The following is a 12,386-nucleotide window of genomic DNA, read 5'->3' as shown; positions in this document are numbered from 1 at the left end:
TTAAAATTAAAATAATAATTAGAATTTTATATATTTTAATAATATTTGATAATTTTGTTTTTATATTTTACAAATACACTTTAATTTTTTTTTCTCAACCTAATTATTCAATAAATACATTTTACCTACCATTCATTACCCAATAATCACATATATAAATATGCCAACCTTTCTTCTACCCAACATCCACGGTAAGAGAGCAAAATGACATGTAGAGATTATCAAGCCGCAAAAAGAAAATGAATTCCTTTGTGGCACCAGCAATAATGGTTGAGTATCACATGCTTGTAATTCAAAATCACATATATCATCTGGTTTACAGCTTGCAAGGAGCTAGAAAAAAAAATAATCATCAAAATCACATATATCATCTTGTTTACAGCTAATATGTAATAGGAGCATGCAGTGATGCTTCGAGATATTAGTGGCTATTCTTTTATCAGATTCTTTTTTTATCAGTCTGAGCTCCACTTTCAATTCTACCATTTTCAGAAAACCAGTTCACTGAGATATGCCTACAAAAAGAAAAAAATATGATCAAAAGGCCAACAGAATTCACTCTAACCTTAAACAAGACATACTCATCTGGCTCTTTTCATTAAATCAGACAGACATATAATCATGGCTAAACATCCAGCACTGGCTTTCTTAAAGAATTAAATGCATATCTCAATATAGTAACTCATACTAATGAAATCACGATTCACATTATCAAATTTAACTTATGAATTGTAACTTCTATAAAATGTAACATTGAGAAACATTCAACAGAATTTTCTTGAGTGGACTACGTCTAGTGAGGGCAAAACAGTACACTTCCTCATAATCATGTTCCACGAATATATAATGAAGTTAAACAAATAAATACATTGATAGAAAGAAGCGTACAAATGCGTCTAAACCAAGTTTACCTTAATTGATGTTGCCAAGACAGGAAGAAGATGACTCTGTGTGTTGGCCTTGAATCCATCATTGACGTCCCTGTTCACAGAACATAACAGATTGTTCAATAGAAGGAAGGAGAGAACAATCACATAAAAAACTCGTAACTTTAAAATTAATTTACATGTGGTCAATGGCACAATGATACAACAATATAATTTGTCAATATGCTCATAATAAAAAATAAAAAGGAAATATGAGAGCCATTAATACAATTGAAAAATGTGATTTTAACTTATCATACAGAGAACAAGATTTAACAAAAAATGCAGATGCAAGAATTCGGCACTTCATTAATACCATAAATAAATAGACGGTAAAAAGACCAACGACCTTATCATCAAAGCAATCAAATCCAACCGAAAATTCCTAATCAGAAACTCCAAAAAAGAAAAGAAGAAGCTAATCCTAAAGACTCATAGATCCATACCAGCCAAAAGTTCAGCCAAGCAAATCCAACCATAACATAAAAATTAAAAATTGAACTAAAAGTTTTACACAATGAAAACCCAAAATGAAAAACCCACCAAATATATCAAACTAAAAAAAAAATGTTGTCGAGAATAGCAAATCAGATGAAGAAAACTATACCGATCGAACCAGAAGTTTCCAGGCATCAACAAGGGCTCGCTGGACCGGGAGATTCAAAGGCTTAGATCCAATGGTTTTGGATTGCTTGGAAGGAAAGAAAGGAAAAGAAAATGGGAGAGAACACGAGACAGAATCTGAGAAAATACTAAGAGAGGAGAGAGATGAGAGACTCAGAGAAAATGCACAGAGAAAATAGAGAGAAGAGCAAGGAAGAGGGACTTACCGTTTGGTCTAGAAGAAAACAGGGAAGAAGACGACTGAGTGAGAGAAGAGGGCTAGGAAGCTTGTGGGTCTAAAGAGAGAGAAAAGAACGAGGGAACTAGAGGGGAGGTTGATGAGAATTATAAAATAATTCGATGGCTTCTGAACAGTAACTCGCCAATGTTGGAGAGCTCCCTTAATTTACTCTAGCTCAAGTCTTGAGTTTTGGACTTTTGGCTAGTCCAATATAAATGTTTTTTTCTCACATATAGCCAAATTATGGACTTTCATTGCTAAGGTTTTGTTACATCATTAATTAATATTTACGGTATAAACTTTAATATTTAAAAAATCTTTATATCATAACTATTCATTAGACATAATTTAATTTGTAATATTTAAATTTTAAAATTTATTTTTTAAATTAAATTATGTCACATGTATAATATATATGCAGTATAAAGACTTTCAAATAAAATTATTATTTAATATATAAATATTATTAGCTAGGGAACTACGTGGAAGGCTTAACCTATATATTTTGGATCCATATTTCAAAAATACTATTTAAGGTTGCAATTGGAGCGTTTGTAATCATTATAAAAACGTAAGTAATGTGTAATATCATTCATAGATTGTCCCGGCCTCTTATGTTAAACTTAGGATATTTTACATTTAATTTAAAAACAATCTTTAAAAAATAGGGTAAAGTTAGGGTGAATACTGACATTTTTCCTTTATAATTAAGTTATGAGAAATGTTGTTTTTATCATAAAACATTTTATCTCCAATCATGAAATTACTTAATATATATATATATATAATATCTAAAAATAACAAAAAAAAAAAAAACGATAAATAACATTGTTCTTATAAGGAGTGGTTTGGATTCAGAGATAAATTGAGATACGTTGAGATGGTTTGTGAATAGTAGAATAAAAGTTGAATTACTTATTATATTTTGTGTTGAAATTTGGAAAAGTTATTTTGAAATTTGAAAAAGTTGAATTGTTTATTATATTTTATGTGAAAATTTGATAAAGTTGTAATGATGAGATGAGTTACGAATACAAACGAGACCTTAGGATATAATTAATTAAGAGCGGCATTCTTTCATAGTAGCCCCACATCCCCGAGTAGAAGTTTCATTAGAAAGATAGAAGGGAAAGAGACAAGTTTATATTAATTTGATTATAGCCAACAATGCCGTCCAACGATATATTCATTGACGTATCGTTTGATCTTCAAATTTGGAATTTACCTCACTTACAAATTAGTTTAGGATCACATTCTAAGCTGGGAATTCCTTCAAAAAACAGGCCAGGTTGATTCTTCAAAGTCAATAGTCAAGCCGCCGTGACATGCGTGCAAACGCGTTAAGATCGACTAGCTTGCATGGTGGACGACTGACTTATCATGATCATCACATCTCCCAGACTTTCATGGAAGTGAAGAAACTCCCAAAGGTAACCAATAAGGAATTTGCGCCTTATCATTATTATATAATTACCATACCCCCGTTCCACCTTTTTGCTTCAACATACCTTAGCCATGGCGCCGGAAATAGATCAGCAAGTCAAGCCCTTAGCCCCCAAGGCCTACCGGTTCCGCAGCGACGAAGACGAAGCCCTTTACATGCAACAGAGACTCCACCGGAGAAGATGCATCAAGTGCTGTGGCTGCTTCACCGCCCTCTTTCTAATCCTGGCAGTCGTTATGTTAGTTCTCGCCTTCACCGTCTTTCACATCAAAGACCCGGTGATCAGGATGAACTCGGTGACACTCCAGCAGCCAGTTGGTGCCGGAGCTTTACGAGCCACGGTCATAGCTGATGTTTCTGTGAAAAACCCTAACCTAGTCGCGTTCAGATATGGCAACAGCACGACCACTGTTTATTATCGAGGGGAAATGGTGGGTGAGGGTACGATTCCACAGGGAAAGGCCAAAGCAAGGCGTACCCAAAGGATGAACATGACGATGTATATCATGCTCGACAAGATTTTGGCTGTTCCGAGCTATAATAAGGACTCGAATTCGGGAGCTTTGCCTATGAGCACCTTTACAAAACTCAGCGGCTCGGTGAAGATTCTAAAGATAAAAAAGAAAAATGTGGTGGTGGAGATGAATTGCAGCTTTACCTACAATGTTACGAGCAAAGCGATATTCCAAGACAACAAATGTAATTCATGTGTTCGTCTATAGCTTATACGAATTATATATATATGTATATATACTGTTCAATCTCGTGATTGAGATTCGGGTTGAGGTATATTGTTGTTGTAATTTTTAATCCTTCTTTTTTGGTTATCTAGCTTCTAGAAATATACAGCTTTATAGGCAGATAGGTTGCAAAAGAGCAGTCTAAATTAGATCATGAGTGGGCAATATGTCATATATAGAGAGAGTAAATTTGTAATCAAGTTTCCTTCGTGAAACAGTATTTATAAGTCATGAGATACATTGTTTGCTCAAAATATTTCCAGAAAACTTTATAGTAATTCAATGAGGCAGGCCAAAAATTAAGGAACTTTTGATGATTATAATAGCAGCCATTTTGGAAGGACGAGCAACTGTTCACGAATTCTGACACATCATTACCTCTTAAAACTGATTATATATATATACTTCAAGCAGATCAGGGAGACCAGACACCATTGATTTCGCTTCTTTCTGCTACTTTTGAAATTTCCATGGTGAAGTGGAAGGTTTTTCAAGGACTTTGGAATCTCAAAAAGACCTGCAACAGACACAATTAATTAGCGTAGTCCTTTGAGGAAGCTTCCCGTGGCAAAAGAATCATGGCGAGAAATTTCCGTGGTAGGACCGCCGACCTTCACACGGCACCCCCGGCCCATTTATTTCACTTTGGGAGATTTTTTTTTTTTTTTTTTTAGAGTGATATGGAGATAAAATAATAATCTCATAAATTGATGTGATTTTATCATGATATATATGATCTTTTAAATCTATTTTATAATAAAAATAATTTTATAATCTGATAAATTATATCAAGCCATATCATTTTATAAGATTATTTTTGTACAATCACTTTATAGTTAGAATATTTCTCTATTATTAAATATGTAAAATCAAGAATATTAAATTATAGAGCGAATGGAGTGACCAATTTATTACGCAATAAGTATCTAGTAATATTCCTTTTATTACGCAATAAGCAACTTTTATTAAATTTTATTTGTTTAATAAACATTTGAGTCTTTGACTAACTTATCACCCTAAAGGAAAAAATATCAATTAAGTTGAATGAGGAAAAAAAAGAGTAATGCTATATATAATTGTGGAGTGCGTAAACGTAGCATAGTTACTTTGAAAAAAAATATGGTCTATTATTACAAAAATAATTTTTTTTATGTAAGTCTCGTATTTATTCATTTTTTTCAAACTATTTGCGCGGCGCTTGCACACTGATAACTACAACTATCATTCTTCAGAATAAAAAAAATTGGGAGAAAATGATCAATTTTTTCAACACCTAGATTGTATATATCCGGAATTAAGGGCATTCGAGCAAAGAGATTCCATAATACATACGTGCAAAATAATTAAGGTCAATTGATACTGACAGCTTGGATTAGAAAACGGAAGTACTAGTGATCTAGATTAATGATCATGGATAACCACGTACGTCGTATTAATTATTTTATAAATATCATGAGGTGGGTGAAGACATGGAGACGTTGTAAGGTAGTGAGGCAACATCTTTCAATCCACGAGTGAGATCAACAGTAATTAATATACAATATTCAAAAGTGTTGAAGACATGAGACATTATAGATCAAAGTACTGAAGGAAATATCCTTGTACCGACTGACCAAACTATCAAGATTAATTCATGGTAATTATTCGTTCAACATATATAAAGATGGGTATTTATACTAAAATCGTATAAAATTGATGAGAACATGATCCATAAAACAACGGTTAAGGCAAGCGAAGGTTAGAGGGCGGCCAATATATAATTCTTGGTAGTTAAGCCATATCGGCCAGTTGATGTGGCTCATTAACCTACTAATTAATTTTGAGTAATGCTAGATACAGTTTTAATGCGTGAAGGTCTCATATATTCCTTTTGAGAAAAAATTGTCCACCATTAAAAATATAAATCTTTTCATGTGAGTTCAAGACTTATCTATTTTTTTTTAAAGAGAATAAGTACTAATGCTAAATATATTTATGAGTTGTGCAAGCATTACATACTCATTCTGAAAAATAGTGGGATCCACCATTAAAATTTTAATTTTATCACGTGAGTCTCATATTTATTCACTTTATTAAAAAATAATGCGTAGCGCTTGCTGAGTTTATGAATGTAAATATCATTTCTCTTTCTCAATACCTTTTCACCGTCATTAGTCCATTCATTGTTTTTCCATTACATCATTAAATGTGCGTATCGATTTTGAAACTAAGAATCTTCCAAACAACAAGGCTAAGGTGAAAGAAACTTGGAAAATTCACAGTTCTGTTAGGGTAAATATCAAATCAAAAACTATTTGATACACAAGTCTTGGCGTTGAGGGATGAGGTTTAAAATTTTGAAGGGTGGCTAGCATCCACAGATCTGCACAAGTGTTTATGGTTAGGCTTGAATTAATTTGAAAGTAGTGGAGCCACATTTTAATTGAACTCCTTTCCAAAATCATGAATCAAAAGAAGGGTCGAATGGCACCACGCATAGTCCTTAGGGACTATTAGGTCCATGGTCGAATGCCTAAGGGTTTTGATTCTTTGAAACTTTGTAATTATTAGGGCTGACCTTCCTTTAAAACTTACCCAAAATATAATCAAATGAAAGATAATTTGGTCTAGTATTACGAGCCAATTAAAAAAATGGGAAAGAGTTCGACAACTTTTCGAAAAGCATTATGTGACATATACCAGAATGGTCTTGACTCGATAGCCAACCAAGTTTGGCAAGCAAACTAGTATATCCCATGGAGCAAATTCCAAGAGTTACTTGACTAACAGGAAAGGACTAAGGAGCCCATAGACGAGATTACATTTCTCTCCCTTTTTAAAAGCTAACCCAATTATAAAGTTCTCAAGTCCTATTCGTTGTTTTCGATTAGATCTAAACTACTCAACTTAAAAAAATGAAAACTAATCATTAATATTTTAAAAAATTATGAAGGAATCATTCTAAAATACCTAAATGGTATAGGTCCAGCTGTTGATATAGTGTTTCTCAGCCTGGGCAACTTCACGCTGCTGAGTTCGGCCTGGATCCTGTTGAGATAGAGAATAGAGGCTCGGGGCTCGAGGCTCGAGGCACCATGGTACCTCCGATACCTAAGCCAGTCGTTGGGCGAAGGTGGCAAAACAAGTGTAAGAGAAAAATATTCAATTAGAGAGAGAAAGCCCCCAGAGGGTGTGCAGGGATATTTATAGACTTGACCAATGTGATCTTCTGATGAAGGGATTCGAGGAGGTGTCATCAGTACCTGTCAGTCGGGTCGTGGGGGTGTCGCCCACATCCCCTCCTGCCACGTTCCGTGTCAACCTTTCGTCAAGTGGCAGAGCCCCACACCTGATCGTGGCAACCACTAACACCTCAGTCCAGGCCGTGTCATGCTTGACATTGTATTCCATTTAATGCAGCGTGGCTATGGTCAGGCGAGCTCGCCGTCAGTACTTGGGCGCAGGAGCTATCCTTGACACCCTGCTCCTAAGGTGTCATTGCTTCTGTCTGGGCTGCTTTCAACGCCTGGGTGTCAAGGTCCTCGATTTGACCCTGGCACCTTGATCGTGGATGGTCAGGAGCAACTCATACTTCTAATCGAGCCTCACGCAAGGCGCGTCTTCTGGACCTTCTGGGTCAGCCTGACCCTCTTTGGTCTAGTCTTGGTCCATACTCAAGCGACTAGGGCCGGGCCTGTTCAGTGCAGCCCAAGTCTAAGGGATTACTCCCCTCACACCAGCAATTGAGCGTTGATGGGACTTCTTGGGATGCCAACGTGGGATACACTGAAGCAAAATTGATTTATCGAGGATTGAAGTTTTTTTGAATGTTAAAACTATTTCAGATCGTCTGTAAATAATAATAAGTAAATATTTATAAATAGTTTATAAATAAACATGTAAATGATGAATATCTCAAAGAAAATTTTTTCTTCCCAGTCACTATTCACTACCACACACTCCACACTCTATTTAAAAAAAAATTATAAATATGAAGTGCGGGAGCAAAATATGACCTGATGTATAGCATTCATCTATCTCAAATATGATATGTCAATAGTTTATGAATAGGCATATTCTCAATTCTTTTCGATTAAATAATTCTTGACAGTTTATTTTACTGTTTATCATAAGATATTAATTTATTACAGATTAATTATTATATTATAATTTACTTATAAATCAATCATTTCGTGTCTTTGGAAAGACGAAAAGAAAGAAGGGATAAATATGTTTTATTTATAAAAAGTAATAATAAGAATAAAGTTAGTTTGTCACTCTAATCATACTGTTCAGTTTGATTGCTTGTCAAATTTTTTTTTTTTTTTTTACTTAATAATTTTAAGTGTATTGAGATATATATATTTTTAAATATTTAAAAATGATAAATAAAATATAAATAAAAAATTAGATAAAAAAATATTAATTTTACACAAACGATTTGCAGCGATAAATTGCAAGCGACAGTCTAGCTTTACTCTAATAATAAATAAACTTGGCGGTAAACAGTAGTTAGGAGTGAACAGTGACCATAAGCTACAGTTCATGTCATCCTCGTTGAAATTGAGGGGGAGGCATATCAACCCTGGAAACAGAGCCAATCCATTTGCCCTGGAATTAATTATGGTACATGTACACCCACAGTTTAACCCTTTGGTACATGAATTTAGCCATTTTTCCCACACACCAGCGTGCAGCGTGCAGGCTTTTGATGAGTTATTTGTCCCTCAATCCAGTCACAATTGCCATGATTGGCTCAATCATGCTCCCCATAAAATCTCCCCCTTTTTTCCATTTTTTTAGTCCAAAACAACTCCCTCTTGGAACTTCTAAAGATAGCCTTATTTCCATGGGTTCATGTATTTTGAGATATTCTATTAATTCCTCATTTCCTCCTCCCTTTCCTTTCTGTTACTTTAACGAGTTTACATCTCATAAATGTTTTAGGTACATGGCATTGCCTGTTTCAAAAACTAGTTCTGCCACGTAAACTGCACATCTCTGACCTTATTCTACAGGATCACTTCACAGATGAACAATGTAGAAATTGGGAAAGAATAGGGGCCATTTGGCAGCACCAGAAGGTAAATTGAAGGGCACCGCTAGCTGTAGCTGGCACATGTTCAGAGCTCTGTATAAATGAATAATATATCTGATTACAGTATACGACCGTTTCACATGCCGGAGAAAATGGTAATCCGCGAGATTCCAAGAATGACACTTATAGATACGTGGTGGTTTGCGCTATGTTGTAAAATAGTCAAAGGAATATTAATATAAGCCAAACCAAGGTTGCTTTGTTAGTTTTTTGATACGGTGAAACGTTATTCATCATCAAGCCTTCCGACAAGACTGTTCCATTGCCATTTATATATATTGAAGTGTCTTGACATTAAAAAGTGAAAGGAAGATTTCAACAGTGTGAGCTTGTACAGTATGGTTGGAGCTCTTTTGCAATCTGCTACAAACCAAACATTTTGTGCAAGTTTATATGTTCTTCAAAAGGACTACAAGGAAAAAAAAGTTCAAAAAGATGGCAAACTATGATGTGCGGCTAAAAGCTCGAGGAGAAATGGGCTGGGCTTTGAGTGCAAGACTGCAGGTGTAAAAAAAACCATTAAAAATGAGTAAGGATCAGATACTTGGGCAGAACCCACAAACAGGGTAGCCGGAGGCTGCAGGTTTGTGCAAGCAGTAAGCAAATCCAATCCGGCGGGAAAAGTAAAGAAAAATAGCATTAGGAAATAAACAAGCAAAGCAAGCAGTGCTTTTTGTGGGTCCGAAAAATGGCACAAGGAGACAAATTGAATCTCCGACGTTATTTCACAACACAGAAATTGGGTTCATCACCATCAATGACTTCGTGATTTCCAAGGAAAAAGAACGAGAGAAAGAGAGCGTAGGGAGTTATTTTTGCCGTGAGAGAGGAGAGATACTCCACGCCGCTCTGATCTGACTCCTCTTTACTCTGCTGTCTGCTAATCCTCTCTCTTCCTTTAACAAAAAAGAAAACTCTTTTTTACTGTTTAGGTCCGCTACTTTTCCTACTTCTCTGACCACTAAAGACACCGTTGAGAGAAAAATAAATCATCCACTTCTCTAATACAATAATAATAATGATAATGGTAATCAATGCAACAAAACCCACATTACCATATTCACATCAGGAAACAAATAGTAAATAAACCCCATTCAAGACCAAGTGATTACTGGTGTTTCACGCTGGTGTTTTGCGGACTGGCCTGGTTTAAGTGCTGCTGCTGCTGATTACAAAGTAAATAGATACAAAGATTTGATTCTACTTTCATGTTCAAGGAAAGACGTGAGCTTTTACACATGCACTCACCAGTCATCTTTCGTAAGACATGAGCCAACTCTTTTCTTCGCCCTAGCTAGCTATTTTTTTTTTCTCGGTTTATAAAACATTTACAAAGAACAAAGCTGCGGACTACTCACTGAGAAGGTGACATGATTACTACTATTACCTAGTCCTTCGTCTGGGCCTGAAAAACGATCAGTGTGGTCGTGACCGGAGTTGCCACGAATACTTTGGGGGGCCTCAAAATCAAGGAGATTGATCGGAGTGTCCATCTTTCCCTTCAACCGATGACTTCATGGCCAATTCTGAAGATTTGTCGCTCGACGGGTCGCTTACGGAACGTGATAGCAGAGAAGATTCCAAATCTAAGTAACAAAAAGATAATAATTAATCATAACAAAAACTATGTTGCTGTAAATGGTGAATTAGCTTGCATTAGAACTCTAGAGGTCAAGGGTTTCAATTAAAAATATAGAAGAAAATAGCAAAGGTATTTCGTGACATGATTACCTCTGGAGGCATTGAAGGACCTTTTGCAATGCAGAATGGCACCCTGGATTCCATCCTGTTGCTGCAACAGCGAATCATCTCTTCGTCTCGACGACACAGGCGCCGTTGGCGCCGCCGCTACCGCAGACGACGAAGCCGACCGGCTCTTACCCAAATGCTTACACACCACTCTCAGCCCCGTCGGAAGATTGCCCAGTTTCTGACTCATCTTAACATTGTTAACTAGACCTTGATCAGAAGCCGCCGGTTCTGCTACAGCCTTCTCGGCTTCCGATTTCACTGGAGCTGGTTTCTGATCCGCCTTGGAAGACGGAGGTACAGCCTTCGCACCGGCACCTAGGCTTAACTGCCCGGAAACCCTCAGCTTCTCGCCGTACCTTTTGGAAACCCGAAAATAAAGAGGTTTTACCTTTCTCAAGTACTTTTGCATTACCTCCTTTGAGAAGCGCTTCTCATCAGAAACCGACTCTTCCACGTTGTTCTGCTTCTGCGCCTTGTTACCAGCTGAAGCGCTTCTCGAACTGTCTCTAGTGAACAGGGATACTATGGGTACCTCCTCCACCTTGAACTTCACAGTTAAAGACTTACTCTGCTGCTGTTGTGGTTGTTCCTTGTTTTGTTTTTTTGGCTGTGGTTGGGGAGCAGCGGCAACAGGCTCACTTGTCTCTGATTTCGGAGCCTCATTTCCACTCGGTTTAGGTTTCTTAAGGCCCAACATGGAGACTCGAAATTTCGTGGCAGATTTCAACAATGAGACAGGAAACTGGGGCGGCTTGGAATTGGGTTCGGAGGTGTTGAACACGAGCGAAGAAGGCTCAATGGGCACGAGCCTTCCCTTGAAGAACAGATCATCAGAAGGAGAGAGCGACAGATTCTGATCCGTACGGTCAATGCTGGACCCAGAGGCAAGCGTGAAGTTGAATTCTCCCTCACCGTCGACGTCCCCACCGCCGTCAAACTCGTCCTCGTCTTCTTCGCTCTCGTTCTCACGGTTGGTTCCTTCTTGTTCTCCGCTTTCGTTTTCGTCCGCATCTTCCACATCGTCATCTTCGTCTGGAACAGCGAACTCTAAGTCGAAAAAAGGTCCGTCGTCGTCGTCGTCTTCGTCGGTCTCCCCAGCACTACTTTGAGCAACGGCGGTGACTATAGTGGTAGTCCCGGCGGCGCGTAACGAATCTCCGCCACCTCCGCCACCGCCACCGCCACCGCCACTGTTGATGCCACCGGCGCCTCTCCAATACTTGAGCAAGCTAAAAGCTTCCATAGTTGGGAGAGCCAGTATACAAGTGGGAAATGGATTCAGTTGCTGCTTTTAGAAAGGGCTTGGGGGTAGAATGAAATAGAGGGAAACAGGAAAAGTGAACCAGGAGAGGAAAGAAGTTTACGGGAGACTTAACTTAATGGGTTTGCAGAGTAGTACTGGTACTGAAAATGGGGTGGCAGAGAGAACAGGCGATAAGCTTTTACCATAGACAGAGTGAGGAGAGAGGAAGAGAGGGAGAGGGTAAAGACTAGGGGAGTTTTGCTTTTTGGTTTGTCTGTTTCGTGGAGGTAATTGCAGGAGGGTCATGTGAGACCAGTCCTCGCGTCAGATATAGAGACAGAGATAGTCAGAGTAATAAGA

General features: G+C 37.4%; 2 protein-coding genes and 1 long non-coding RNA gene across 4 annotated transcripts; 1 reads left to right on the top strand and 2 right to left on the bottom strand.

Moving 5' to 3' along the window:
- Positions 1-212: 212 nt before the first annotated feature.
- LOC108985091 lies at positions 213-1,868 on the bottom strand. Of its 2 annotated transcripts, none has more exons than XR_001995130.2 (4): positions 1,757-1,868; positions 1,534-1,678; positions 912-981; positions 213-515 (listed from the first exon to the last, which is right to left on the bottom strand). It is a non-coding gene; the product is annotated as an uncharacterized LOC108985091 (long non-coding RNA). The 2 variants fall into 2 exon arrangements; XR_001995129.2 differs by having other exon boundaries at positions 1,534-1,667.
- A 1,417-nt stretch (positions 1,869-3,285) lies between these two features.
- LOC118347702 lies at positions 3,286-3,936 on the top strand. The gene has a single exon (XM_035687734.1). The coding sequence runs from the start codon at positions 3,286-3,288 to the stop codon at positions 3,934-3,936; it is 651 nt and encodes a 216-aa protein (XP_035543627.1).
- A 6,111-nt stretch (positions 3,937-10,047) lies between these two features.
- LOC109020678 (probable membrane-associated kinase regulator 2) lies at positions 10,048-12,386 on the bottom strand. The gene is made up of 2 exons (XM_019003197.2): positions 10,763-12,386; positions 10,048-10,617 (listed from the first exon to the last, which is right to left on the bottom strand). Exons 1-2 carry the CDS (start codon positions 12,024-12,026, stop codon positions 10,499-10,501), a joined length of 1,383 nt encoding a protein of 460 aa, XP_018858742.2. The 5' UTR covers positions 12,027-12,386; the 3' UTR covers positions 10,048-10,498.

This window comes from Juglans regia, chromosome 2 (genome assembly GCF_001411555.2).
Source record: "Juglans regia cultivar Chandler chromosome 2, Walnut 2.0, whole genome shotgun sequence".
Taxonomy (NCBI): domain Eukaryota; kingdom Viridiplantae; phylum Streptophyta; class Magnoliopsida; order Fagales; family Juglandaceae; genus Juglans; species Juglans regia.
This window is presented reverse-complemented; position numbering and strand designations above follow the sequence as displayed.

What these genes read in the sequence shown, in the direction of transcription:
- LOC118347702 (XM_035687734.1), top strand. Translation starts at nt 3,286, where the DNA reads ATGGCGCCGGAAATAGATCAGCAAGTCAAGCCCTTAGCCCCCAAGGCC.
- LOC109020678 (XM_019003197.2), bottom strand. Translation starts at nt 12,026, where the DNA reads ATGGAAGCTTTTAGCTTGCTCAAGTATTGGAGAGGCGCCGGTGGCATC. An exon ending in GTCCTTCAATGCCTCCAGAG is followed by an intron (nt 10,618 to 10,762) that starts GTAATCATGTCA and finishes TTTGTTACTTAG; the next exon opens with ATTTGGAATCTTCTCTGCTA.